This window comes from Pseudomassariella vexata, assembly GCF_002105095.1.
Source record: "Pseudomassariella vexata strain CBS 129021 chromosome Unknown BCR38scaffold_3, whole genome shotgun sequence".
NCBI lineage: Eukaryota > Fungi > Ascomycota > Sordariomycetes > Amphisphaeriales > Pseudomassariaceae > Pseudomassariella > Pseudomassariella vexata.
In genome coordinates, this window is record NW_024467958.1 from 919,298 (window position 1) to 945,032 (window position 25,735).

A 25,735-nucleotide genomic window follows, 5' to 3' on the forward strand; every position below is an offset into this window, starting at 1 on the left:
TATGACAACAACTTCTATATTTCCTGCCACTTACTTTCTCATTTGTGGGCTTCCATGCTGTTATTAGGGGACGATGCTGTTGCCTGGGGTGCTTACGAGGACATCGGGTTACATTCCCGCATCCTGCTCCGTTCGATGGCACAGCATCGCCCATATAAGTAAGCGCACGTCAGATTGATAGCTATAGAAAAACTCGAAAGCCCGACTGCATCTCATATGTTACATGCAATTCGAAACATCAGGTTCTGCCGCAGATTCTTCCCTAACAACTCGATATGGCAGCGAAATTCCTTCAATGCTCCGCGACGGAACTCCAACAGCCCCTCGAAAGCGGGGAACTGACGAGTGAGCAGCTGGTCACCGCCTATTTAGAACAGATCGAAAGGCACAATGTGCACGGCATGGGCCTCAATGCCATCAACTCAGTGGCTCCACGGGAGCTGGTTCTATAACGAGCCAGGGAGTTGGATAGGGAGCGAGCCGATGGCAAACTGTGGAGCAGACTTCACGGGATACCAGTCATCCTTAAGGTGTGGCTCAGTGAATTAACCGGGCTTCTCGGAACACTCTTGGGACCATTTGGTTAATATTTTACCAAGGATGCCATCGTCACAGACCCGGCGCTGGGAATGCTGACTACCGTCGGCTCGCACGTATTTGCAAACATGCGGGCAAAGGGGAATGCTCCTCTTGTCGATCAGGTTTGTCTCCCAAGTTGCAGGGGTGTCTTCATCAACTAAAGCCGTATAGTTGATCGATAATGGTCTCATTATCCTGGGAAAAGCCAATTTGACGGTGAGTGCACCACAGCTGTTGCAGTCATGATTACTAGCTGACCATGATTAGGAATTCTGCGGGCATAAGTGAGTCGACCATTTGTCGTTGTTATTGATGATGAATCCTTTGGATACAGCTGACAGCCCATACCCCTGGAGATCCTACGAGCCCCCTGGATGGAGTGCGTACGGCGGCCAGACCAACTCTGCGCATCGGAGACCGGGTCTCACAGAAGAAGATCAGCCCGTAAGTATCACAGAGAAGGTAAATCAGCTCAACTTACGATATACTTCGCAGACAGCAGCAGGCTCGTCCTCTGGCCCCGCAGCGAGCATCGCAGCCGGCTTCTGCCCCCTATCGATCGGAACCCAGACAGGCGGCTCTCTTGTATATCCGGCCAGTACCTCGGGTCTCTACGGCATGACGCTGGGCCCAGATGCCGTCTGCACGGACGGCGTCTTCAAGATCAGTCCGCCCTTCGACTTAATTGGGGTCATGGCCAGAACACCTCAAGATGTCGGGCTGCTTGCCAAGTCGATATTGACACCGGAGGTGCGACTCAAGACACCGTACGATGGGCTTGGATTAGACTTTACGGGGTCGTGGTCTGATCTGGCTATTGGGATTGCCCCATGTAATTGGAGCGTCCACAGGGAGTATTCGAAGGGCCAGTGGGAGCTGCGGGCAGTGATGAGTTTTGCTGGCAGTGTAGCTGTTCGGGGACCTTCGCTCACGGTGAACAGAAAGAGAAATACGACCGTGTGGCCAGCATCTTGAGTGAAAGAGGAGCGAAAGTGGTGTTCCCTCTGGAACTGCCAGACGCAATGGAAACACTCCAATCTGAGAGGGAAATGATGCATTCAATTGCGTGTGAGTACTCGCTTTTCTTCTCGTAAATGAGGACAGACGGTCTGACATTCTTGCAGACCACAAATTCCCGGACGAGATTGCCCTGTTTATCGAAAACTTCAACGAAACTTCAGGAATCAAGACCCTCGACGACATAATTCAGTGGAATGCAGCCCACGCCGAGAAGGCCCTTCCCGATCGTGAGTCAAATACCCCATCTCTCTCTTCCAAAAACAAGACTAACCCAACCCCAGCCCACACCGAGCAAAGAGCCCTCATCGAATCCCGTGATAATAAGATGACCAAAGAGACGCACACGCGGCCCGCGAGCTCTGCCGTCTAGCCGGCGTGGACGGTTGTCAGGGTACGGCTAGGCCGAAGGCAATAGTACAGAGTGATGGGGAGTAACGGGCGTCTCTCCTACGTAGCACCGGGTGGTCACTGGCGGTCTCAGGTAGGGGTACCCACGGTGATGCATTGATCTCTGTTCTCTCTATCTTCCTCCGTCTCGACTCCTTACTTATAGCCAGCCGAGGTTCTCTCTTGGATTCTGGATGTTTGCTTCCGTATGTCTGTGTTCCTCCGACTTCGGCCAATATCTTGGACAGCGGCTCCTTATCTGCAACCAAGCGATTCCCTATCCGCTGCAAACGGCTTCAACGGCTCTCATTCGCCACAAGCGGCTCTCTAGCCGCCACAAACGGCTTCCTACCTGGTGGAAGCCGGCCCGCCTCGGATGACACTTGTGGCTCTGACAACTCCTTCCCTATCCTACTTCGAGATGGTCCTTATATAGATAGCTAGGCCGCCGCTTGGACCCGGCATAACAGCAGGGTCGGCGATGCCAAGGATCTTGACTCTCGTCATCCCAAAGCTTCACATAGATTGTAATCATGACTCGGGAGTCTTTTGTCCGAAACACCCCTCCGGCGGCCCACCGGTGTCCTGCGTTCAGTGTCCTGACACCCACTGGTGCCTATGGCATTCTGTTCTCTGACAACGGTATGGGGAAGATCATGGCTGAGAACGGCCTAGACATTGTGCTGACGAACTCGGAATCGCAACTCGTTGCGTACGCTGCTTGTGCCATTTGGCCGATGGCCACTGTGCCTTTGGGTAATCTGGAGCATAATGGACAGCCTTTTGGGTTCTTTGCGGTTGCAGGTGCCGGGAAGGAGGATATTCTGTTGAAGTTCATGAAGCTGTTTGAGGCGACGTTTCCTGCTGTTGAGAGACCGAAGGTGCCTTTCGAGAGGTAGTGTTGGAATAACAGGTTTTTATGTCCACGTCTTTTGTTCTTGGGGTATTGGATGCGTAGGAAAGGGGTGTATTTCAATAGGCAGCAGGGTTTTTGCCAATATATACATGCATAACGTGAATGTACACCGAGCTGGCCATGACACCGAGCTGGCCACTTTCATGCGCCAACGCGACCGGCCAACTTAATCTTTGATTTTCTCAACAACCAATTATGGCAAAGTCATACAACGAAGCAGACTTAATGCTAGCCCTTCAAGCTCTCAAAAATGACCAAAAACTTAGTCTCCGACAAGCGGCAAAAACGTACCAAGTCCCCCGAAGCACCCTCTAAACGCGTAAAAACGGCGTACCTTTCCGACGCGATATTTTGCCCAATTCACGAACTATGACAGAATTAGAAGAGGAGGTCATTATCAAGCATATACTGGACTTAGATGTACGAGCGTTTCCGCCCCGGATTGCTGATGTGGAAGCAATGGCAAATTCTATCCGCGCGACACGTAACGCAGGGCCCATTGGAACGCGCTGGGGCCTCGAGGTTCGTCGCACGTCGCAAATATTTTCTCAGCTGTCGACCAGTTTGCGAAGGGAGCAAAAATGATAATGCGCGGGCTCGCCCTCGTACGGGCCGAGTGCGCTGAGCTTCGAGAGGCAAATAAGATGCTAAGCCGGCGCCGGAGGACTAAAAAATGCAATTACGGGAAGGAGAATCACTTATTTTCCAAGAAGGACAGGACCTACGGGACTCTAGGGAGTTGGCGACGCAGATACAGCAAGAAGAGCGCCGAAATGGTGGTCGCGCAAAGCGTGTTGAAACGCGCCTGAGGCGCTGTGGTATTTGCAACGGGACTGGGCATAATGCGCGAACTTGTAAGATCGCATTGCCATCTTCTGAAGAGGAAGATTCAGAGTAGTTTCAATTGATTTACGGCGTTGTGGTTTTACTATCGTAAAATTTCTATGCGAGGTTATGGAAGGGTGGCCAGCTCGGTGTACATTCACGTTACCAGAAGAACAAGGCCTAAGACCAAGTGGCAAGTATAATAGTGCTTATCTCCTTATCAATTCTTTTCCTGTCCCGTAAACTCATCGTACGTCGGGAAAACATACGGGATCTCCTCCGGCTTAAGCTCTGGCCAAACCAATGCTACCCGTAGCACCAGCGCATCGATGATAACCTTGTACCCTTCTCCAGTCAAGTGCACCCCTATTTCGGTCAGTCATGTTTCCACTCAAAACAAAAAGATCCTCCACAAACTTACCGTCTGAAATGAGCCTGCCAAGCACCCAATTTACAGCACAACTCGTAGACCCCGCAAGCGACTCCCCAGTCCGCCACCCCGCAAGCTTCATCATAGCATGCCAAGCATTAACAACCGGAAGACCGAGTTCATTTCCTACCTCCGTACAAGCTGCCGCATAGTACTTAGCCGAGTACGCAGACCGGGTCAGTCCCGCGTGCCCTGCGTTCAGATCCTTGAGCAGGTGCTTGTGCTCATCGATGGGCGGCGGAGTGATGAGCATGACCTTGGGGGTGTGGACTGTCACTGCAGGGTGGTTCACAATCTTTCGCAGGTTCTCTTTGTACTCCGATATGGGCACGTGGAAGCCATTATTGGCTGTTTGCAGTGTAGCGTCGTTGGCTCCTAGGAAGATGATCTTGTGGTTAAGCTATTAGTAAGTCTTTCGTGGCCTGGAGAAGGAAGAGAAAGTCAACCGCACCAATAGCCGAACTCTGCACTGTTCTGGCGATGGCATCGCCTGCGGGAGGACTTTCAAGGCTTGTCGGGTGTTGTATCCGCTTTACGCCCACGGTCAGTATCACTTCCACTGCTCAATAAATCATCCATCTGAAGAGGACGAGGGAGTCCGGGATGGATGAGGTGAGCATACTCAAAGCCACGATTCACCACGTCCAATCGGCGGAGGTAAGCTAGGACACGGTGAGCCTCAAGCGGCTAGAAAATGTGTTTGAGACGCAGTCGTTTAAGCATAGGCCTGTTAACAGTGGTGGCGGGTAACCTGACTGACCTGACTGCAAAGCCGGTACTAAACCGAGGCCGCTGTTTTCTGCGGCGCTCGACCACTCGACGAGCGAGTCCCCAAAGATGACGATTTTATCGTAAGAACTTGGTGCCATATCTGGGACACGAAATTTTGGTTGGGGGTCTGTAGAAGGGATAGTACCGCAAGCCGAAGCAGCTGGCTGTGTGTGCGGATTTTGCAACTAAGTCAACCCACCCATCTGCAGCCACCCCACTCCACGGCCCACCCCAAAATCGCCAAATTCACAATACTTCAACATGACATTGTTCTATAATTGCTAACCACACAATAGACCGATTTCTACCAAATTAAGTACAGCGCACCGCTATATAATGCTCTACTTCACTGAACTCGTTAGAGTCTAATCCCATAAATTTTGAGTCCTCAAAGATCCGAGGATTCCTGTATGGGGGGCATCGCCGGCGGCTTATATACGCGCCTTCTCTGCTCGAATCGCTAGTATGCCCACAAAGCCCCTATCAAGATCCGGGAGTACTCTACAGCGACTTTTAGGCCTCGCTTCCTCCAACTTAGCCGTCAGGACTTCATTTAAGTGCTCTACGGCGGAGAGATTAGCGGTAACATTATCAAGTGCTCTGCCGATCTTCCAGAACAACAGCCGCGCCGTAGCCTTACCAAAGGCCACTTTAACAGAAGTCAGCTGCTGCTCAATGGTAGCCAAGTCCCTAGAGCTCGTAGGGGTCCCCTGGCCACTTCTCTGTACGAATCGTGAAAGGGCTTTAAGCGGTCTCGAGGCCAAATTCCGCTAGCAGGATTAGCGCTATTTAGTGATACGAAAAGGTAGGGGGACCCACTGGTTAGGTGAATCCCATTTAATTAGATACTATAACGTTGCGCACTGCTGCGTTATAGCATCCTCCCCCCTAGGTGCACGCATCATTTAGCTTCTCTTTTCTAGCTATAGTGTAGGCCTCTAGGAACTCACGCTTACTAGGGTTCCGGTCAGAGTAGATAAAGCAGGCCTAGCTAGTGACAGCTTCTTTTCAACCCTCGAAGTCAAGCGCCCTACTCTGAGAATCATCTTATCACCAATACAGAGGATACATCCGACCAACTTGCGTACCCAGAGTCACAAGGCTTGTAGAGGCTTCGCTTCTACAACCAACACGACGAGCTTCGTCTGATCAGATGGAACTTGTTAGTGCTGGAGCCGTCTTACCAGTGTGTTAGGTGGTGGGTATATCCTCCTGACCGCCTGACCCCGTTTCGGTAGTTGTGCCGTTATATAGGAAATAGTAGTAGGGACGCATAGGGTGGCGTCGCGTTGCCGAGTGGGGTGGCCGCAGATGGGTACGTTGACTGTTCCATCCAATCATGTGAAGCTAGTACCCACTGTGATGGTTGGAAGAAGCGTGTATAAGTGAATAGTCCTCAAACAAATCGGATTTGACTGAAGGAAATGGATGATGGGCTTGCCGCTTTTTTTCTCTCATAGAATTCGGGCGAGGGAGTGAGCCCAGGGTGTTGCGCCCTTCAACGAACCTCTATGCCACCGTTCACCCCACTTGGTCTCGCCGAGAATTCTCAGTTGGCTATCTTGGCCGCGTACATTTATATGCCCTGCTGGATTATGTCTACAATATCAACTTACTTTGAACCTGGTGACATGGCTTGAGATTTTCTAGAATCACATACTCAAAATCTGCAACCTCGGCTTTTGTATGTAGTGAGCATACCAGCAGTGCTGTTACCAGCTAAGCGGTGACATAGCTTCCATCTACATTCTTGACAAATTCTTCAAGTGGGTAACCAAAGAAAAGAAAATTATACTATCTTCCCTAGATTCGAATTTATGAGCCTTTACTATATTGAAAGTGATAAATTCCACTTACACGTTATTTTGACTTGGCAGAATTTAGGTCCTTCGGCGAAGGCAAAAATTGCAGTGAAAAAGTTTTTTAGGATCGTCAAGCCGGCTAAGTTCCATTGGAACATCTACCTCGTCACAGTAGAAGGCTACATGTTGCGCAAAGAGGCTCACTTGCAGACATTATTGCAACATCGTGCCTATAGATGTCCTTGGCGCATCTGGTCACTCTCAGATTTCTCAACGAGTACCTAAGATACTGCTTGTAATATGATTAAAGGAGAAGCTCTCCCAATAAAGGGCCACCAACCAACTTGCACTGATTTGAGTTTTAATTTCGAATCTTGTCCTCCATGCCACCTCACTTAGAAGAACAGATACAAATAAGCCTCTCTTTGGGATCATGAGCAATTACGATTAACAAAGCCGCCACTAGCACAGCCAACTTCTGGGCCAAAATGGAATGTTTCGATGCGTAGATTGAGCAAACTGCCTTCGTAGTTATAGACATTAAATAGTATGATCTGAGGGTATCCCGTGAGCATCGCCGATCCCAATGCCAGTAATGCCCCCAAACGCCAGGCTCCCCGCCTAATTTCCGAAACACCCCGACACGTACGCCTCGAAGATATTTTTATACCTAAAGCAAACTCATGAGATCACCACAGTTTCTCAGTACACCGCACCGACACCCTCTTATTAATAGCTATACCGGTAGCACAGATAACCACCCGTCGTGTCCATGACATCTTGCACGGTGACATCAGGCCTCAGCCCCATAGAGCTGAGCTTGTAGGCGAGCGTCAGAGGCTGCTTGGGATCAGTCGTAGTGCTGTCCCCGTTGATCTGGTACAGCCGGTCCTCGGAGTCGGCAGTCTGCCACATGCGCCACATGTGATCGACGAAGGAGTGGTGCATGAAGAAGGCCGGGTCGCCGGGCGAGGCAGAGACTTCGGACATGACAGCGCCAAGCCCATTGTGACCGTAAGCGTGGGGGCTGCAGTTTTGTCAGTATTTGCAGAGCTGTTCGTTGGGTAGCTGAGGATAACTCACCCTAACTCGTTGCATTTCTCATAGTTGGTGTAGTTGGAGTTCGTGGCACATTGGGCGACGAAGTCTGAGCTGCAGTACTGGGTGGCGCTCTCGTCGACGGCGCGGGATAGACAGTGGTCACTGTTTCCTGAGCCAGGTCCGATGTGTAGAGTCAATCCAGCGAAAGCCTAGCGGGGGTATCCGTTAATGCCATTCCCTAATGTGTCTCTCTTGTATGGAACTTGACTTACGCCACTGGTAATGCAGGTGCCCTGACCATCAGCCGTCTTCAGCGGCGCACGGCCGAACCACTGATCAGTGAATAGAGGAGAGTTGGCAAAGCTACCCGCGTCCTTGGTCTCGTCCCACCATGGCATGGGCCCGGCATAGGAACACTCGTCCCGTAATATCGACTCGTAGATGTTGAGGTAGTAGCGGTGCCAGGGCAGGAACTGCTGCACCATATGGATAGAGCCCGTCATCTGTTGGTGCACGACGACGATGTCCTCGTACCGGTTCTGCGAGCCAGGGAAATTACCCGCCGAGGGGGCCTTCAGGAGGCAGTTGACGGCCTTGAGGAACGCCGTCTTGTCCGAGTCGGCCATGTCGCGCCATTCCACGCGGACGGTCGGGTTGGTGCAGGTATCTGCGGCGGCAGCAGCAGGTTCGCCGTCGACGGCATTGGTTGCGCTGGTGACCTGATCCGGCTTGGTGACTAGACTAGGGTCGAAGGTGTCGTCGGCAGCCGCCTTGGCATCTTCGGGAGACAGGGTCTGAAAGCCATTGCCAAATTGACTTAAGTCGACCGTCTCAGAGTCTCGCTTGAGGGAGGCGGACCGCGGTATGGTCGCTGCCGAGACGGCGACAGCGCCGCATAGGATATGAGACACGGTTGAGAACCGCATTGTGGCACTTTCTGAGGATGGTGATCGGCGTAGACGGACGGGATCCCGCAGATGATGGTGATTAAAAAAGGTATCAAAGGTATTCGGGAGTTTGACGATCGAACCTCAACTTCTCAGCAAGCGGCGGCGCCATCTTCATATATATCCCGACCAGCTCCTTAGACCAGCCATACGAGGAAAAAAAACTGCACCCGCGCGACTTTGCAGTGGTTTTGGCGGAGCAGGGCGATGATCCTCATTTTCGGCACGCCCGTTCGAATTGACGCTCCATGGCGTAGCTGCGACTTACGTCATACGGGCGGCATCCTTGGCGATAGATCCTTCAGCTGGCCGTTTTGATTCGCGCGCGCAACTGGATCCGGAAAGATGGGCTGCTCAGGAGAGCGTTCGCGAGCTGGGGCGCCTCTTGGTACGTCGCTTGGCCGCTGACCCGCTGACATTGTGAGAATTCAAAGAAAGCTGATCAGTCGCACGGAAGGACCGGCCAACAAGCAGGGAAGCGCCACCAAAATACGGGCTTGGGTGAGCTGACTGAAGGGTAAGATCGTCCGCAAATACCTCCTTTCCCGATGGTACCGTCATTTTTAGCTACTAAAAGTTACCGGGCATACGTAGCCGAGATAGGGCTTCTGGCGGGACACTACAGCTGTAACTACTTGTTGGGGCTTAGTTTTGGCGATCCCTCCAGCGCCCAATCTCACCAATCTCCAGAAAAAGAACAGAAAAGCCACCGCCAGACGAACTCAGCAAACTGTAAGCCAAGTTCACTCGATCTTTTGTGATATCCTATTCAAGCTTCGCCAGCTGGCACTACAGCTGCACTATTGCATGCAACTAGCAGCTCTATCCGCCTCTCAACCAATCCTGCAACTCTGCCACCACACTTATATCGGAGACACCATCGAAGTATCCTTGCAGATTCGCCCGAACTACCACGGAACTAGTACTATGCAAATGCGGGAACTGCGTGCTATGTTGAAGGATTTCCAGGCTTGCGGTGAACAGTGGTTTGAATGCGGGGAAGACCACACCAACCACTACATCGAATTGTCGATACTGGGCATCAGGGCACATGAGCAGACCACCCTGGTCCGTAACGGTACGGTTATATCATTTCGTTGTTACTGTTGCATTCTCTAGCTGCTGCCCAGGTGCGGTTGTTGCTGCAATGCAATGTCGGTACTGCGGTTTGTGAGAGCCGAGGCGTGCATCACGAACTTCTATCCAGATTCCACAGTTACAAGGCCCGTCAGGGTTACGTCGTTTTACTTTCTATCGCGATGCGTTGTCACTACCGATTATTTACGAGAGCTTCTCAGAAAGACCCCTTGTCTTGATCCTACCGCCACTTCAACATGCGATCTGTCAAGGCCAGAAGCCAGACACTATGTAGACAGCGCCCTCCCAAGCCATGTTGCCGTGTAACGTCCGGCACAGCTAGCCGGATGATATTGGCCCGCGGGACGCCCGTAGCATACCCACGGGGACTTACAGCCCGCATAGAAATTTTTTTCAACGGCATAAAACCATGTCGTACTACTCATATCTTGAATTTTCTGTCTCATCTGTGCTCAGTTGTTACCTGCAGTCGTTCAAGTTGGCTTAGGGCTCCTCGCTACTCAAAGAAGCTTTTCAACTAAACCGGAGCATCGGCTCTCGCCGAATAGTAATGTTGAACGGCCGTATGCCACGTAAACTTGCATCCGTACTAAGCCCAGTTAGAACTGAGACATTGACGTCGATATAACCTATCCTGCTTATATAGAGGTTTATGCCGTACCATGCCACAATTCAAACTATTGAAAGTGTTGGCTTGATCATAAAGAAATTGTTGAAAACTTGAATTCCTCCACCCCAAAACACCGCAATTCCGGAATGTTGCCCAAATTATCATTGGAATTGAAATTGATTCGGTGGTATGCACCTTGTGGCATTTGGTAATTCAACACTTGTGCGGATACGGGGTTCCCTTCTACTCGCGTCTGGAATCTTGTGTGACCAGCTTGAATAAAGGTCACATAATAACCACTGCTTAGCCACCTGGGCGGTGTTCTCTCCGGATAGCAGCTTATACATGATGCTCTTGTGTTGGGGCGGTGAAACATTCTACAAGAGAATGGCTCGAGACGCTGTAGGAAAGGGAGATTCACGGCTTCAAGGCTGGAATTTCTTGAAGAGGTGCTTCACTGTAGCAGTTTGCTTCTATTGGATTTTTCAAACCATTATGGACAATCCATATGTGTCTCCCAGTGTGGTACTAAATGAAAGGCCAGAACATGCAGCTCTCGGCATTTTACCGGGAGTTGTCTCTAAAGCACCAGTATATTAAGTTACAGTAATCATACTTCCGAAATATTGCGCCGGCATATTATCCGAAAGATTACTTACAGCATTCACCGGGCATTGTCAAATATTTGTAAGCCCGTTTTCGCCCTGTGATAATCTTTTTTTGTGCTACGAAGTCCATTTTCAAACACAGCCGGTCTGATGGCTTGGGTGTGCGGGTACACGATGCAACCTGTGCACAACGAGCCATTGCCATGTGTATTAGCACCTATAAATTGAGTATACTTGGATCGTGAACTGTACCAGTAGTTGTCCTACGTGATCTAGTTTCCTTCCATACAGTTCTATCAGTATAGACAACCGCCCTTCTGCTTCTAAGATGTGTACTATTCTACAGGACTACGTGACAAGCGACTGTTCACTTTGTCTCGAGTCTAGGGCCTACTGAGATGTCCTTCTTATACTATTGGATACTTCAGCACTCATTTTCACAAAATTCCTTAGGGTAATTATTTTATGGATCCTATTAGACTATAGTGCAAATGGTCTTTTTATTGAATGTGATGATCTCTGAAGAGTCTTCTCGGGATTGAACTTGTGACCAGAAGGGCCTTATATAAGTAAAAATGAGCGATGCCTGGCCCTCGGGCAGAAGTCGAATGGTTCGAAGGGTGGAGGCCGCATTGACCGACATCGTAGTGTACTTGTGGCCATATGTCCTCACAAGCTGGTACTTTCTGGTATAATAGCCTGGAAGGTCCAACAGTTCCCTACTTATTCTTCGGGAACTTGAGTATTTAAGCGAATAAACCTTGATAAAATTATGAAAATGCCATTATAGTGTTAGTCTATTTGCATACAATAGAGAATGGAACACCTAAGTTCACGCAAATTCTATTATTAATTTTCCACGTGGATCGCACATCAGATGATAGGTCTATACCAATTTCTCTTCCATCCATCGATGTATTTCAGTATAAATCTTCTCATTATCTCTGTACATCGCAATCTCCATTCATTACTGCACATTCGCATAATACAATTTTATTATTCGTACGAATACTTTTATAATAGTCTTATATTACTAGCTATCTTTTGTTTTCACTTTATGTGCCAGAATTTAGCGTCTTTATAATCATGGCTGATTTGACCGTCGGCATATCATGGCTTGACTTGTCAGGGCATGCCTCCTGAAACCAATGAATCTCTCTTTTATGTTTGCATTTTTAAAAGTCATTGTATAATTTGCAAGCCTAATTATAAAGGGTTCCCCCCACAGCAGTGCCAATACACGTCCTATCTTGCTCCAGGCCATGCAAAGGGTTTGTCTATTTCCATTCGGTGGTGTCCACATAATAAAAATATCCTCTTTAACCATTCTTGACGTGCTCCTCGTCGTGTGAGTTCGTTCGCTAAACATAACAGGACGACCAAACGTAGCTAAAACCTAAGAGTCTTGCTCCGGGGCTAAGGTGCATATCCAGTAGACACCGAATATGGCGAGCCACATTACAAGCCAGCACCTTTCGCTTTCCTTGAGTCTGGCCAATGATGGTGAGACAATATGGGATGAAAAAGAATTCAATAACAGACAAGATGGCCATTATGATTCCCCCAGTTGTGTCCCCAAATAAAATCGCGAGCAGTGCCCACAGCTGAGACCGCGATACGCACGCATATAATAGCCAACATGCAGATGCGGCGGCACAGCTTTGCCTTGTTGGAGGTCTTGAAGCTCCAGGAATCCCACTCGAAGTGCCAGCAGGTGCGCATACAGGCAGGAGCGATCCTTGTAGCTGCTTTGCTGCTCCGGGCGTGGCGGGAGGTCTTGAGGGAAGGGCACCATGGTCTTGATCGTTTCAAAAACTGGATTTCTGGACTGGTCTAGTCTCCTATCCTTAATGAGTCGGTGGTTGTGTTGTCGGGCTAGCTGCAGTAAAGCCACCTTGCTCAAACAGAACAAACAACCAGCAATGTTTAGGTGTGAGGATTGATCCCACGAAATTGACGTGCTCGAAGAGCAGGACAACCATCAAGAGTTCAAGAAGTGAAGGGCGGGCAACAGAAGCAGTCTTATCATCTGATCTTTCTTCTGCCGTGCCTGGACGTTTTTAACGAGCTAGCTCCTTTGTGCGGCATAGCACAACAATCCAGGATGTGAAGGAGAAGGTAATCAGCCAAGCAAACAGTCAACTGCGATGGCTTTGTCCTTCACTAACACAGTACTCATCTTAGTCACCTTGATTCTGAGCTATCTAGCATATCATTAGGTTATGCAGGCGGTATCAAGACGCATGCTATACACCTGGCTAGCTGAGTAATGCTGCACGAAAAGCATGCTAGGCGCAATAAACGTAGGTAAGACTGGCGGAAGCTCGAGGATGTTCCTAGTCAAACATGCAAGGATAAATTATTTGCAGTGCGCTTATATTTACAAATTTGGAGCCCTCGAATATGCCTATCACTTCATTAACTCCTTAAAAAACAGAAAAGGGGGTTTTTGTAAGCTGCGCAGCCTTTTATTGTGAGTAGCAACTGTATACGTAGAGCTCTGTAGCTCTGTTCAGTAGTAATGAAACCAAACCCTTGTTGTCTGTCTCTACCGCACCGGCATCCAACACACCCAAATCAGCTCCTCCCTGAGGAACAGCCATCTCCGTCCTTGCTCCAGAGAGTCTAGACCTTTGCAGCTCTAACCGCACAACGTCTTACAGGCAGCTAGGCTGAAGAAAACTTAGCTCCTTGTCCATGATTGCTTGGGTTTCGTTTGACATGTGCAAGGTGACTTACCAAGCCAGGGCGCCCAGGTCGGCACCTGGACCGCTCTGTCCGGTGCAAATATCGTAGTAGCAATCATAGGCATCGGTCCACCTGCAGGCACGCGTGGCCAGCTCATCACTCGTCGGGGCGCCCTGGGAGGGAGCTGCGGCCGCGATGAGTGCCAGAAGGGCGGCCAGCGAAAGGTTAATGAACTTCATATTGATGATGGTAGATTTGTGAGGTTCTTTTGTGGTGGCGTAAGTGAGTGGTGTTTGTTTGGCCGGCTGTTGGTCTTCCTTGCGATGAGTAGATGGAATGTGTCGATGGTGATGGTGAGGTCTGTTCCATGACGAGTCTGGAGCGAAGGGCCTTTTTATACTTCAGAGGCATCATGAAACTAGAGCTGTCCTTCGAATAAATTCCAACCACCCTCCCCCCTTCGCCCAGTGGCTTACCAATCTGGACTTTCTTCAGCTCTTGGCGACTGCTAACTTCTACGACCATGTGCCAGGATGCAATACTCACACGGCCATAGATGGCTGATCTGCCACCAATGAAATCGAGTGTGAGATCAGAAGACCTTCGCTCCCATAGCTTTTATTCTTAATGTCCCGCTTATCGGATCTTTACAATATTGGTGGGCGGATGCGTTCGTATAGGCCTAGCATCTTCGACACCTTGGCACCCACTGTGTCACTGGGTTGAACTGGGTATGTTTGCCCTTGTTTGCTACATCGACGACTTCAAAACACTTGCATTTGGCCATGTAGCTCTGTCACTGCAGAACTCAGCACGTAAATGAAGTATCGCCAAGCTTATATTATCATACGAAGGCTCATGTCTGGGTCGGCGACAAGCAGTCAGTTCGGATCTGGCGGCGGCTATGGAGACCACGCATGCCCACTGGAAAATGATGGGAAAAGAATTTATCATACCAAGCGACAAGTCTCGTCTAAAATAGCGGACTCATGTTGCCATAGCTGTACTGGTGTCCAACCCTAAGGCTTTCTTTCTAACGTCATGTTCCAATAGGTCGACTATATCCATATGTCCCTGCATACTAGTCCGGAACTTGTCCCGACTACCCGGTCTCAGTCTTGGTTAGGGCCTGAAGGCATGGCCGAAAGACTGTAAGACGCCAAGCTATTTCAAAGTGGCCCTAGAACGAAACTTTAGTTCTAGACCGTTGTTTAGTAAACCAAATTACTAGATTGGGCAATATGGTCCAAGGTCGGTGCTATACCCCGGGTTTTGATAGCACCGAATAAACTTCCGCACGTATGAATGAACCTATCATGGCAACGAGGTAAGGTCCTTCCCAGTCACAGCCACTGGCGAACCCCATCCTCCCCAACCTATCTGATTACAATGCATTACTAATATATTTCAAAGAAGTGATGCACGGCTTTGGTTTGTCCTACTACTCTGGATGAAGGCTGTTACTCCTGATGGTCCGCATCGAGCTGTGCAAGTGGAACGGACAGCGCTCCACCAGGAACGTAACTGTCCCCGTAGACTGCTACAGGATATTTCAAGGATAGTAGAGCTATGGATGCTGCAGGAGTATCACGGAGGAGTGCGCTATTGGACACTACTCAGATTACCATGGCCTCACGCGATGCTAATGGCAACAAAATAATACCCATAGCTGCTATTTGATCATCCGCACGGTATACTGGAGCCACTGGAAGTGATTTGGGCACTGCTCTTCATATGCCATGGTCCATGGACCAACTCTGTGCCTATGATCAACCCCTCGTACCTTAAATACAATCAGGCTTCGTGGGGTGGATTATCATGTTTGAGACAATGCTCTTCATAATATATACACTCTCATAGCATCGGAGTATAAACAGCTCCTTCTCTTTAGGCGTTGAAACGCTTCGTCGAGTTGGCCGCGGCGGAAGCTACGGTGAAGTCAACGCAAGACTCATACGTCTGTCTCGCTCCCGTGCCATACCACCACCACTGGAGGACCTACAGAGCCATCCAATTAGCACACACAACTTGGGGCTTTTAACGACTCAGCCCGGGAAGAGTATTAACTTACACATGCCCCCGCCTCCGCACATGCACTCCCCAAATCCGTCGGTATCGTCACATTAAAATCGACCTGATCTTCGGGCGTCTTCCCCGAATAAAATTGCTGCTCATCCGCATACCCGCTTGCCCAACTAATGAGCGACTTCCCAATTATCGCATTCTTCTTCGTGTCCACAACGGAGACATTGGCTCCCCCGGCATGCGGGATGGCAAGCTTGATCTTGACCTGCACCGACTGCCCCGGTGTAAACTTTTGCACGTTGGCTGCGTTGTCACCGAACTGCAAGCCCCGGCACAACCACAAGTTGCACTGGTCGGCGTGGTAGCCTGCATCGGTGGCGGCAAGCTCGGGGAGGCCTTCGACGTGCGACGTGTTGTCCTTTTTGATATCGTTAACAACGCTGTTACCGCAGGCGGCGATTGAGGCTTCCCCCGGCGCGCGGGCGGGTGGGGAGGAGACGTAACCGTGTCCTAGGGCGGTGGCTGAAAGGGCTGCTAGTGGCAGGAGGTGACGGATTAGCATCATGGTGCTTGGCGGCTTTTGAGACTGTTGAATGAAAAGAGTTGGGCAATGCAATTTCAGAGGTATCAAGAAGGATGGTCAGGTTTTAGTTCTTGAGACGTGGTGCTGGTACTCTTATACCAGATGTCTTCACCTCTGTCAGTAGTAGACAAAGCGCGCACATGCCTTGTCCCGGCTACTATCCATTTCATCAAGTGCAACGCGCTTGTCGCAATTTTCATATTTTTGGCAATATAGCTGCACGCACTGATAGCCATTCCTATGGCTGTCTCTTGCGGATCGACGAGGCTCTATCGTCGGTAAAATACACCGGCACTCTAAAAGCTCGGGAGGCAGGCGGCTAAAGGTTCCTTGTAGTATTACAGTAGCAACCTCGGCACTTCAGACTAGGAACCACCCTTGGCCACTTGTGCATCAGGAGATACTGGTTCCGGAAAATCTGGAAACCACTTTACACTCTTAGTAATAGACCGTGGGGACCGGAAAGGGCTCTATAGCCTAGTGCTGTACCACTGGAGGAGGTATCGATCAACCGGAAAGGAGGATGCAACCCATTTTTCAATCCCGAGAACTTGTGTCGTAATTGGTCGTAGTTAAGAGTGTAAAAGAATCTCCGGGTACGAGACAAACAAAGCCACGTCATGGAAGAAAGTAATGGAACCACGCCACTCCTCCAGGTAATCAAACTCCTGAATTCCTTTGAGTACAAACCTCTCAATGCCTACCAAAAACCAGGTACATGGCTTTTTTTGGTCTTCTCATCTGAAAGAAAGGTTACGCCAGCGAGTATAACGTTCCGGTAGGTCCTATTCAATACCACCTTCCAAAACTCCCCGCATAAGGTTTCGGCGGGGAATCGTTTAGATATTTCTTCAGCACGGTGTTTGGAACTATATTTGGCTCAGACTCCAAAGCCAGGGGCTCGTCAGCAGCGTGTCTGATAGTCTAGTGGCAAGATAAGCACACATATAGTCGCTTTCATTACCAGAAACCGTCACTTAGTCTCCATCGAGCCGCACACCAAGTGTTGACAACAGCGGTGGAAGCATCTGCATTATCTGAAATAAAATATGTCTTATTACTACTGCAAGAGCCAAGGGGTTGAGCCAATCGCAGTGATCCAATAACCGGGTCATTAAAGTCGCTATGCGCTGCCAGGAATGGATCGATGTAGCTACAGCAGCCACTACCTTTATGCAAAGTGCCAACTCTCCCCGTGCATCTATACTTATAGTCAGCCTCCTCAAACCTGAGCGACCACGTCCGGAACCCCCAGTCCGACACTCTCCTCCATGACAGCAACCCCATTGTCTCCGACTTCCAACGGCTCTTCATGGAAACGACCCCCTTGCTCAACCACAGGGGCTAGCTCATGCAGATAGGCTTCTTCGGCCGGCGAGGGCGGAGGAAGAAGCGTGATGCAAGCACGCGCGAAAACCGTCTTGTTGAAGGGGAGGAACAAACCAACATCGTTTGCATCCGCTGGTTCGTAAGGGAAGTACGGGTTAGGGAGATTGGGATGGTCGCCATGTGCTGTTGCGTCAACATACGTTCTGATGGAGTCGAATGTGGCACGTCGTAGACGAGGGTTAGTCTTCAAGGAGTCGCAGCTTCGGCCATCAGACACTGAAGGGCGATGCTCGAAGTTGATAACTCCATTCTCGCCTTTTTGAGCGCCGGCCCAGGCAGTGGGCGTAGTGGGCGGCGTCCACGGCGGGCGAATAGCGGCGCTCTTTAGTTGGCCATTGCTATCATCCTGGAAGACAGGAGTTCGCATCTTGACCAAGTCAAGATGGGAATCCAGAGTGGATTCCGACTCGTCTGTATCAGTCTCAATGCGAACCATTTCGATCATCTGCTCGTCAATCATTTCCAATATGCTCCAGATGGAAGATGGCGAGGAAGGTGATTCGACGGAATCAGCTACGACTGGTTTGGGCACAGGCACGGGCCGATAACCAATGTTCTTGACGATGTCTGCGTCAATGATTGGGCGGGTTCCCTGCAAGTGGAAGCCGAAGCCGACTGCGGCAGTAGGAGGGACATCGCCTTTCACAATCCCATCGAGGCTCAGGTAGCTTCGTGACTCGGCAGTGGGCCGGCATTGTTGGCAGCACTTGAATTGACACTCTTCCTCGTCATCAGGTACCCAAGGTCTCTTGTTCTCGAGGTGCTCAAAGCCAGGAGGTGGATCTGTCAAACCATTGGGGCCAGACGAAGGCATGTAAAAAGGGCGCTTCACCCGGTCCATCCTTTCTTGCTCTTGACCTAGGACATTATGCAACTTTCAAATGTCAGTCACTTCAATCGATTGGGGGACTGGAGATGCTCACGTTCTCTCGCTGCTCCAGGATGGTGGCGATCTGGTCTGGAGTGTAGGACTTCATCTCATCTGCCGTGATTTCCTTGAAGAAGCTCAATCGGTTTGATCTCTCCTCGGGGCCTCGAGGCGGCGGTGCCGGGCTTTCCTCGAAAGAGGCGCCAAGAAGATCGAAACTGACCTATTCGCAGTGTCTGTTAGTACCTGAGGCCTTCGAATCAGTGAATCAGTTCAAACTCACTATGTGACCCTTCCTCATGGCATCCTCGATCATCTGCTCTCGATCTTGCGTGCATCGATAGAGCCAACCCTATTGGCCAGGTCGACGACACATGGAACAGACGAAGTTGGGCTCATACATGCGCGTCATGGTCAGATGCGTACAAGCCGGGTTCCATATCTGCGGTCGATAGGCTGTATATGCTGCGATGGACACGGCAGACGAGGCGGCGCGAAGCTGAACCGCCGCAGGTCTAGGTGAGCCTGAGCTCGTCGCAGCTTGCTGAGAGACTTGCGGCATCTTTGTTTGGCGCCAATGAAATCAATGCTGTATAAGAATGTTGGCGAGAAGTTCTAGTACTGAGAATATACTAGTCTCACTGAAGGCCGAATCGTAGCGGTTGCGAAGCGGCGTCGAGGTTGAATACGCAATTCTAGGAAAATAAGGTGCGTATCGAATTTGATCCGGATGGCAAAAAAACGAGCATGGGACTCGACTTGTAAATAATGCAGTACAGCTATGTGAGCTAAGGATGGATTTGGACCCCTCGTACACAGTAGTTGACGATGAGGTGCGGATGCACAGGGGGGTCCACGATTAAGACTTCATTGTCAAACTGTGGAAGAGAAAATGAATTGCATCTCCTTTGTCGATCACATCAACGGTATGAAGAACTGCTACCAGATTTTGAAGTTCTGTCCGTTTCGCAGTTGAAGAAAGAGATACCCACCTCGTGCTTACCTCAACCACTGAGCAGGTCAACAACGCTAACTATCCAGTGCACTTCCAAGTTTGGAGACTCCCACACCTTCCTCATCAAGTTCCATCGTGTAATTGTAACAAAACATCTTCGGCCATTATTTTTCTCACGCTTCCAGAAACGCACAGGCCTGGAACGGTGAGAACCCAGTTATGATCGAATTGTGAACGAGTACGAAATGCTGCCCACAGAAAAGTGGTGATGGTCCATCCACCATAGCAAGGACGTGGGGCACCAAGAACCTGGTCCCAGCCCAGTTCTATGCAGTCGCTCACATTTGGTCCCGGATATCACATTTCCCATGTGCGGCAACGGGAGCATTGGCTTGGGCATTCCCCTCCCAAAAATGACATCCTATTGAATATATCATGAGGGGGATTGATGGAGCCCAAGTGGACAGCATTGAGATGCACTGTCACGGATGCAAGCTAGTTCATCCCGCCTTTCGAAATCTACAAATTCAGGGATCTCGCCTGCCCGCTCTGTGCGTTGTCACGATCTTACTTCCCCACCTTAAATGCCGGAAAAACAGCTCCACCGAACAGAGCAACCAATATTATCAGGCGAGCCAATCAGAAGGCGAGCACGGCTCAGCTGTCGTGCAGAAAGCGCGGGCCTCTGCAAGCAATTGCGCCTCTCCGTTTGAAGCTAGAAGGCAAGGCAACATCCTTGTCAGTGTGGGTGGTCGCGACAACAGAGGAGACTGGAACAAGCAAAGCTTGGTGGTATCAGCCATCTGGCGCCCGAAATGTCCAACCTCTCGTGTTGTCTCCTGCTCCCCCAACCTCCACTTTTCGTCGACGTTGAACGGCGATGCTGACCGATTGATTAACCATTGCCAGGCCAAGCGGCAGCATCGAATTGAGCCCGATTGCAACGTCTTGTTTGCTTGAAATTCCCTCGAATTCTACCAGTTGCTTGGTGTTTTGGGTGGCAGTCGAAAAATAAGCAGCCTCGGCTTCTCCCTAGCTCGAGGTAAACAAACCAAAAACCCACGGCTTAGCGCAAGCTCCCCCAACTTACAACTCCGACGCTCGACTTGGGATTTGTGCCATTGTGATCCGAGCACTGACATACTGCTAGTTGGACAATTGGCGATTGAATCTGCCCCCGTCGACCCATAGCTCCCACCACGATGGCGTCAATCAAGTTTGAGCGGGACACCATCCGCAAAGGCACCGAGACTGTGCGCAAGGCCTCTGAGGAAGTTGTGGAAGCCACTGCCGATGGCCATCTGCCCGGTACCAGTGGAAGGCACCCGCATCTCGAGAAACTCGGCACCGCCATCACCGGCGGCAAGGCCAATGCTGGCACCAAGGGCTACATGATGGTCAGTACACTCACTGTTCTTCTCCATTGGCGACCCCGCGTCCGAACTGACAATGCACACTCGCAGGCCTACATCAACGAGCTCGAGAAGAACCCACTGCGAACCAAGATGCTCACTTCTGGAGCTCTAGCTGGCTTTCAGGAGTTCCTCGCATCATGGCTCGCGAAAGACCGCAATAAGCACGGCAACTACTTCACATCGCGAGTCCCCAAGATGGCGGCGTACGGTGCCTTGGTTAGCGCACCTCTCGGTCACTTCTTGATCTGGGTCCTACAGAAGGCCTTCAAGGGTCGCACGAGTTTGCGTTCCAAAATCATGCAGATCATCGTCAGCAACTTGGTTATCGCCCCGATCCAGAACACCGTGTACCTCGTTGCCATGGCCCTCATCGCTGGCGCCCGCACCTACCATCAGGTGCGCGCCACGGTCCGTGTCGGCTTCATGAAGGTCATGCAGGTGTCGTGGATCACGTCACCCCTCTGCCTGGCCTTCGCCCAACAATTCTTGCCGGAAAATGCCTGGGTTCCCTTCTTCAACGTCGTTGCCTTCACCATCGGAACATACATCAACACGGTGACCAAGAAGAAGAGACTTGCTGCGCTCCGCAAGAAGCATTTCGGTGATAGCCGCGACAGCCGTGACCCCCGTGACCCCCGTGACCCCCGCGATCCCCGCGATCCCCGCGACCCCCGCGATGGCCGAGGATCCGGGTCCGTTGCCGGTGGTCGACAGGACGACTACCCTCCAATTGGACCGAACCCACCCTACTAGAGGGCGAGCTAAAACGACGTAATGCCGTAGACGACGAGGATTGAGAGATTATTGAGGAGGAATGAGGGGGGGAGGGGGAGGGAGAAGTTTTATATCGCGGTACAATATGCGGCACTGTGTTTTTTCTTTCGTCATTTGGGCTCAACGGAAGTCTTGCACGACCTGGTTAAATGGGTGCCCAAAAGGGGTGCTTATGGTGTTTGCAAGGCTAACGGTATTTGGGAACATCTGTATAATCATGCTGTCTAGTTTCTACACTGATGATCTGGCTTTTGTAGATAGCTGAGTCAATGAACGTTTTCAATCCTGCACCCAGTTTGTGCCAAGTTTTCATCATGAATACGAATGAGAGCGAACAACAATGTGGAATTTTGACGGTATCTCACATATGGAGCCGGACACCGAGAAGGGCAAAGAAGAGGAGTGTTGGGTACAGAGTAACACCTCCCCCGAATCCGGAACCGCCCGCTTCGCCATTCCCATTACCGCAATCAATTCCACTGAATACCTGAGCCTATTTCGCGGGAGAGTGCTCTTTGTTCCATGGGCTATGAGCAACTAATCCATGGAACACAAGGGCTGAAGCCACGACGTCCCCTGATTGTTGGCCACTTCCGTTCAATTCAGGATGCACTTGAGGGAAGGAATCAAGGGCAATAGCAACAATTTCCTTGTATGAATCTATTCAAATCTGAGACTAACTAGGGATCAACTTACCGACTGACTAGTTTGCCCGTCCATCCAGCGCCAATCTTCTTCTCAATTCCATAACACAGGGTCACTGGCCCTCGCCGTGCTACCCAAAACCCGGATTATCGTCTCCTTCGCCCCATCTCTTGAGGGCGCCTGGACCATCTTTATCATTGCCGTCATTCTCACGACCGTACCTTGGTGCATATTTACCGTTCACGACCTTGTTCCTCCGGCCTGGGATGATTGTCTACTTTACCCCCCCCCCCCCCCCCGAACATCTCGATCGCCATCATTGTCACCATCACTACCACTCCACCTCGCTCTCTGCAGATACGCCCGAACTCATCCACCATATTCACTCCCCTGCGTCATCTGTACCGTATCCATGCCCGTACCCATTCCCACCCCCACGCTCGTCCCGACGGACTCGGAACATCCGAGTAACTGCCATAACCCGAGTCAGAGACAGGACTATACGTCCGCAGCGGTGCGCTGTCTCCACCCGGAGGCGAGTGAGGCACGGTAGCGCAGTGCATGGGCTTCCCGGTTCCAGTTCTGCGGCACCGGGCCGGTGTACAGCAGGCTGATGTTGCGGCGGGAACCCGTGATGGTCGGCTGTTTTCGAGCAGCCGGAGTAGCGCTGTCCTGTGTTTGGGCTGTTGTAGCCGGCTGGGATGAGTGGCAAGTAGCTGGATCATTGGTCGCTTCAGTAGTCTTCTGGTTTGAAGGGTCAGCTTGGATTACGGCAGGGCGCGTCGATGGCTTGCTAGCTTATTCGTGTGTTCCCTTATCAGCTGCAACCGAGTCGTGTTTCTTATGGACGACTCAAGTCGAGCGTCGTGCAGGATGTGCAAGGGGCTCCGCCGGCAAGACTACATAATCCCAGGCACACGAACCAAAACCTCGTGGATTCCAGACGGGTACCGGCGGGGGCGGGGGACCATTCTGCGAATGCGGGCTCAGAGAGAGGCTCCGCCGGCAGGTCCGCTCACTGGATCAGACTCCATAATCCCAGGCACACGAAAACCAAAACCTCGTGGATCCCAGACGGGTACTGGCGGGGGCGGGGGACCATTCTGCGAATGCGGGCTCCGAGAGAGGTGAAGGATGATGGCATCACCAACCTGGCGGACTCCTCCTTGAAACTGACAGGGATGAAATCGACGAAGCCCCGAGTTCGCACCATGTCGGTGTGCTTGACAAAATAGTCGTTGGTGGGGATGTGTTTTAGCAAGGTAAGGCATGTTGCATTAGGAGGCAAGCTAGACCCCTGGAAGTACACGTGGACAGCTAAGTTTTGCTGATTGTGCGGGGTGTGATACCAGTTATATTCCCACTCAGCGGGGCTGAGAGTTGTGTTCGTGAAGGCGCTTCGGTCTATGAACCTGCCGGTCTCGACGCTGATGTGGTCGCATTCCGAGCAGCCCTTGTACTCGACTTGTACCAATACGTTGGACGTGTTGGGCAATCTTTGGCTGTGAGCTTGATACGGTGCCGCGATTGATCGCAGATGGAGAATATCGTGTGCTTCTTGCTTGAGAGGAGTCAGCGCTCGGTGTCTTCTCGAGCTGGGAAATTGTCTTCTGGGTTGAAGAGAGAGACGCTGAAGCGTTTTCCAAGTATCTATGACGGTCTTATATGGAAGCCTTGCAATTATTTTGCCTTGAGCTGTCAACACTCAGAATCAAAACGGCAACTTCAAAAAGGCTGATACTTTATATCCAGGTCATTATCCTCAACCATTGCCTGGTATGGAAAAAAATCCGGTTACTCCCTACCAACTTACCTTATGTGACCCCTTTGAGTCCTCCCTTTAGACTTGTCTGATTGGACTCTAGGCATCCTCTGAGTGATCTCATTTCTAGCTGCTGATAAGCTCATGATTACTTAACTCCCAATGTGGTGGGACATAAACAGCCAGGTTCTTGTGGGGGCCCCTTGATGGCTCCTTTTTCCACCACCACATCTTTCTTCAAGGAACCATTTCCAACAACGCCTGCCTCGGTATGGTTTTGAAAATTATATGAGGATTGTGTCTTCGGAAAACCGGAAAACATATATATTTGGGGTCTCGGAGAACAATTGAATAGGGGCATCAAGTTCTTGGGCGAAGGCCAAGGCAGAAATAACGATTCGCAAGTGGACTAATTGTCTGCTCACCTCCTCCATCGACAAAGGCAGAGCAACGGCTTGCATAAACGAAGCATCCTCCATTTCGCAAGTAAGTCACACACGCAAGGAGTCTTCACACCCAGGAGCTTATGGGCATCCCGCATGCCTCAACTCATAACTCAACTTCAGAGCTCTGTATAATTTTAACCCAGGACAAGACGTTAACTTCTCAATCGAATTTGAAATGGAGTTCTGCCGTTTCCGCAGGGTGTACGGCGCACGCCTCACGATCACAACAAGTGAGTATGTAAGAATAACTATGGAGAACGGTATGATATTCAATTAGCATGAAAATCGGAGCACTATCCCTCACCGGCGGGGGGTTTGGAGCTAAGAGATTACTTAAATAAGCCCCCCTAGCACTTACCTTCCAGTCACTCATTCATTCATCCTCTGCCTTTCCTCTCTTCATCTCCCAGTAGAATCCATGATGAGCTGATCAGGCACAGGCAGTCCCAAGAACAGCTTCCAAGCCAATAGACCTTTCGACTCTCTCTAACCCTTCACTAGACAGCAACATATGTACGTGCATTTATACTACCGGAGTTACTTCAATCGTTGCGTCTCCTATTGCACTCGCCTCGAGACACATGCAGTCCTTGCCGTGATACCAGAAGAGCTGCAGTTTTTGAGGCTGGCTTCTTCGGACCGTGCAAGCTCATCGGGATCGTACAGGGTCCTCTTGCAATTTGTCAAGAAGTTGAATATAGTTAGCGTCTTGAAGCCTTTCAAGTCTGGGTCAGTCAGCTTGTGAGACCCGACCGAGGTCATGATCAGGCGGCTGTCAGGATCCATAGTTAGGAGTGTTCAGAATGGGGATAAACTCGGTACTGATAAGGGGTATATCTATGTTTCTCTTGTACACTGATGTTCTACCTGGCCTCACAACTTTTTGTATATGGGAGACATGCATGCCATTCGGTGGGAGATAGCGAGATGCCAGGTAACAAAGGCCTATGAACGAAGCCGACGTGATAATACCATTATAAAAGACTGAAAGAGTTCTTTTCAAATTCGAATCGCAAGCTTGAAAAACTAGACAAATATTCCTTATGCCTCTTTGACAAACGGCTGCCTTGGTTTATACAATCCAAATGGTGGTCACAATCTGTTGGCCGCTGGGGTACAAGGAGTTGTGATCGATATATATCCCGAAGCTT

General features: G+C 50.5%; 8 protein-coding genes across 8 annotated transcripts; 2 read left to right on the plus strand and 6 right to left on the minus strand.

The window, feature by feature from the left end:
* Positions 1 to 275: 275 nt before the first annotated feature.
* On the plus strand, positions 276 to 2,987 carry BCR38DRAFT_463900 (amidase signature domain-containing protein; the record flags this gene model as incomplete). The annotated part of the gene is made up of 10 exons (XM_040862653.1): positions 276 to 443; positions 600 to 701; positions 751 to 795; positions 847 to 863; positions 921 to 1,023; positions 1,075 to 1,411; positions 1,450 to 1,647; positions 1,704 to 1,826; positions 1,881 to 1,963; positions 2,640 to 2,987. The coding sequence occupies 10 exons, from the start codon at positions 276 to 278 to the stop codon at positions 2,883 to 2,885; spliced, it is 1,422 nt and encodes a 473-aa protein (XP_040718700.1). The 3' UTR covers positions 2,886 to 2,987.
* Positions 2,988 to 3,947: 960 nt separating this feature from the next.
* Positions 3,948 to 5,026, minus strand: BCR38DRAFT_335242 (GDSL Lipase/Acylhydrolase family protein; the record flags this gene model as incomplete). Its single annotated transcript, XM_040855376.1, has 5 exons — positions 3,948 to 4,093; positions 4,149 to 4,545; positions 4,609 to 4,687; positions 4,780 to 4,819; positions 4,918 to 5,026. 5 exons carry the CDS (start codon positions 5,024 to 5,026, stop codon positions 3,948 to 3,950), a joined length of 771 nt encoding a protein of 256 aa, XP_040718701.1.
* Positions 5,027 to 7,459: 2,433 nt separating this feature from the next.
* Positions 7,460 to 8,697, minus strand: BCR38DRAFT_334658 (uncharacterized protein; the record flags this gene model as incomplete). The annotated part of the gene is made up of 3 exons (XM_040855336.1): positions 7,460 to 7,757; positions 7,814 to 7,980; positions 8,044 to 8,697. The coding sequence occupies 3 exons, from the start codon at positions 8,695 to 8,697 to the stop codon at positions 7,460 to 7,462; spliced, it is 1,119 nt and encodes a 372-aa protein (XP_040718702.1).
* A 4,978-nt stretch (positions 8,698 to 13,675) lies between these two features.
* BCR38DRAFT_481908 (uncharacterized protein) lies at positions 13,676 to 13,961 on the minus strand (the record flags this gene model as incomplete). Its single annotated transcript, XM_040863428.1, has 2 exons — positions 13,676 to 13,706; positions 13,774 to 13,961. 2 exons carry the CDS (start codon positions 13,959 to 13,961, stop codon positions 13,676 to 13,678), a joined length of 219 nt encoding a protein of 72 aa, XP_040718703.1.
* A 1,648-nt stretch (positions 13,962 to 15,609) lies between these two features.
* BCR38DRAFT_481909 (uncharacterized protein) lies at positions 15,610 to 16,312 on the minus strand (the record flags this gene model as incomplete). Its single annotated transcript, XM_040863429.1, has 2 exons — positions 15,610 to 15,720; positions 15,794 to 16,312. The coding sequence occupies 2 exons, from the start codon at positions 16,310 to 16,312 to the stop codon at positions 15,610 to 15,612; spliced, it is 630 nt and encodes a 209-aa protein (XP_040718704.1).
* A 1,069-nt stretch (positions 16,313 to 17,381) lies between these two features.
* Positions 17,382 to 19,149, minus strand: BCR38DRAFT_471985 (uncharacterized protein; the record flags this gene model as incomplete). The annotated part of the gene is made up of 4 exons (XM_040862889.1): positions 17,382 to 18,593; positions 18,643 to 18,810; positions 18,871 to 18,939; positions 18,973 to 19,149. The coding sequence occupies 4 exons, from the start codon at positions 19,147 to 19,149 to the stop codon at positions 17,553 to 17,555; spliced, it is 1,455 nt and encodes a 484-aa protein (XP_040718705.1). The 3' UTR covers positions 17,382 to 17,552.
* Positions 19,150 to 20,744: 1,595 nt separating this feature from the next.
* On the plus strand, positions 20,745 to 21,710 carry BCR38DRAFT_481911 (uncharacterized protein; the record flags this gene model as incomplete). The annotated part of the gene is made up of 2 exons (XM_040863430.1): positions 20,745 to 20,939; positions 21,006 to 21,710. The coding sequence occupies 2 exons, from the start codon at positions 20,745 to 20,747 to the stop codon at positions 21,708 to 21,710; spliced, it is 900 nt and encodes a 299-aa protein (XP_040718706.1).
* Positions 21,711 to 22,758: 1,048 nt separating this feature from the next.
* On the minus strand, positions 22,759 to 24,543 carry BCR38DRAFT_471987 (uncharacterized protein; the record flags this gene model as incomplete). Its single annotated transcript, XM_040862890.1, has 3 exons — positions 24,190 to 24,543; positions 23,396 to 23,971; positions 22,759 to 23,092 (listed from the first exon to the last, which is right to left on the minus strand). The coding sequence occupies exons 1-3, from the start codon at positions 24,282 to 24,284 to the stop codon at positions 22,759 to 22,761; spliced, it is 1,005 nt and encodes a 334-aa protein (XP_040718707.1). The 5' UTR covers positions 24,285 to 24,543.
* Between the last annotated feature and the right edge of the window lie 1,192 nt (positions 24,544 to 25,735).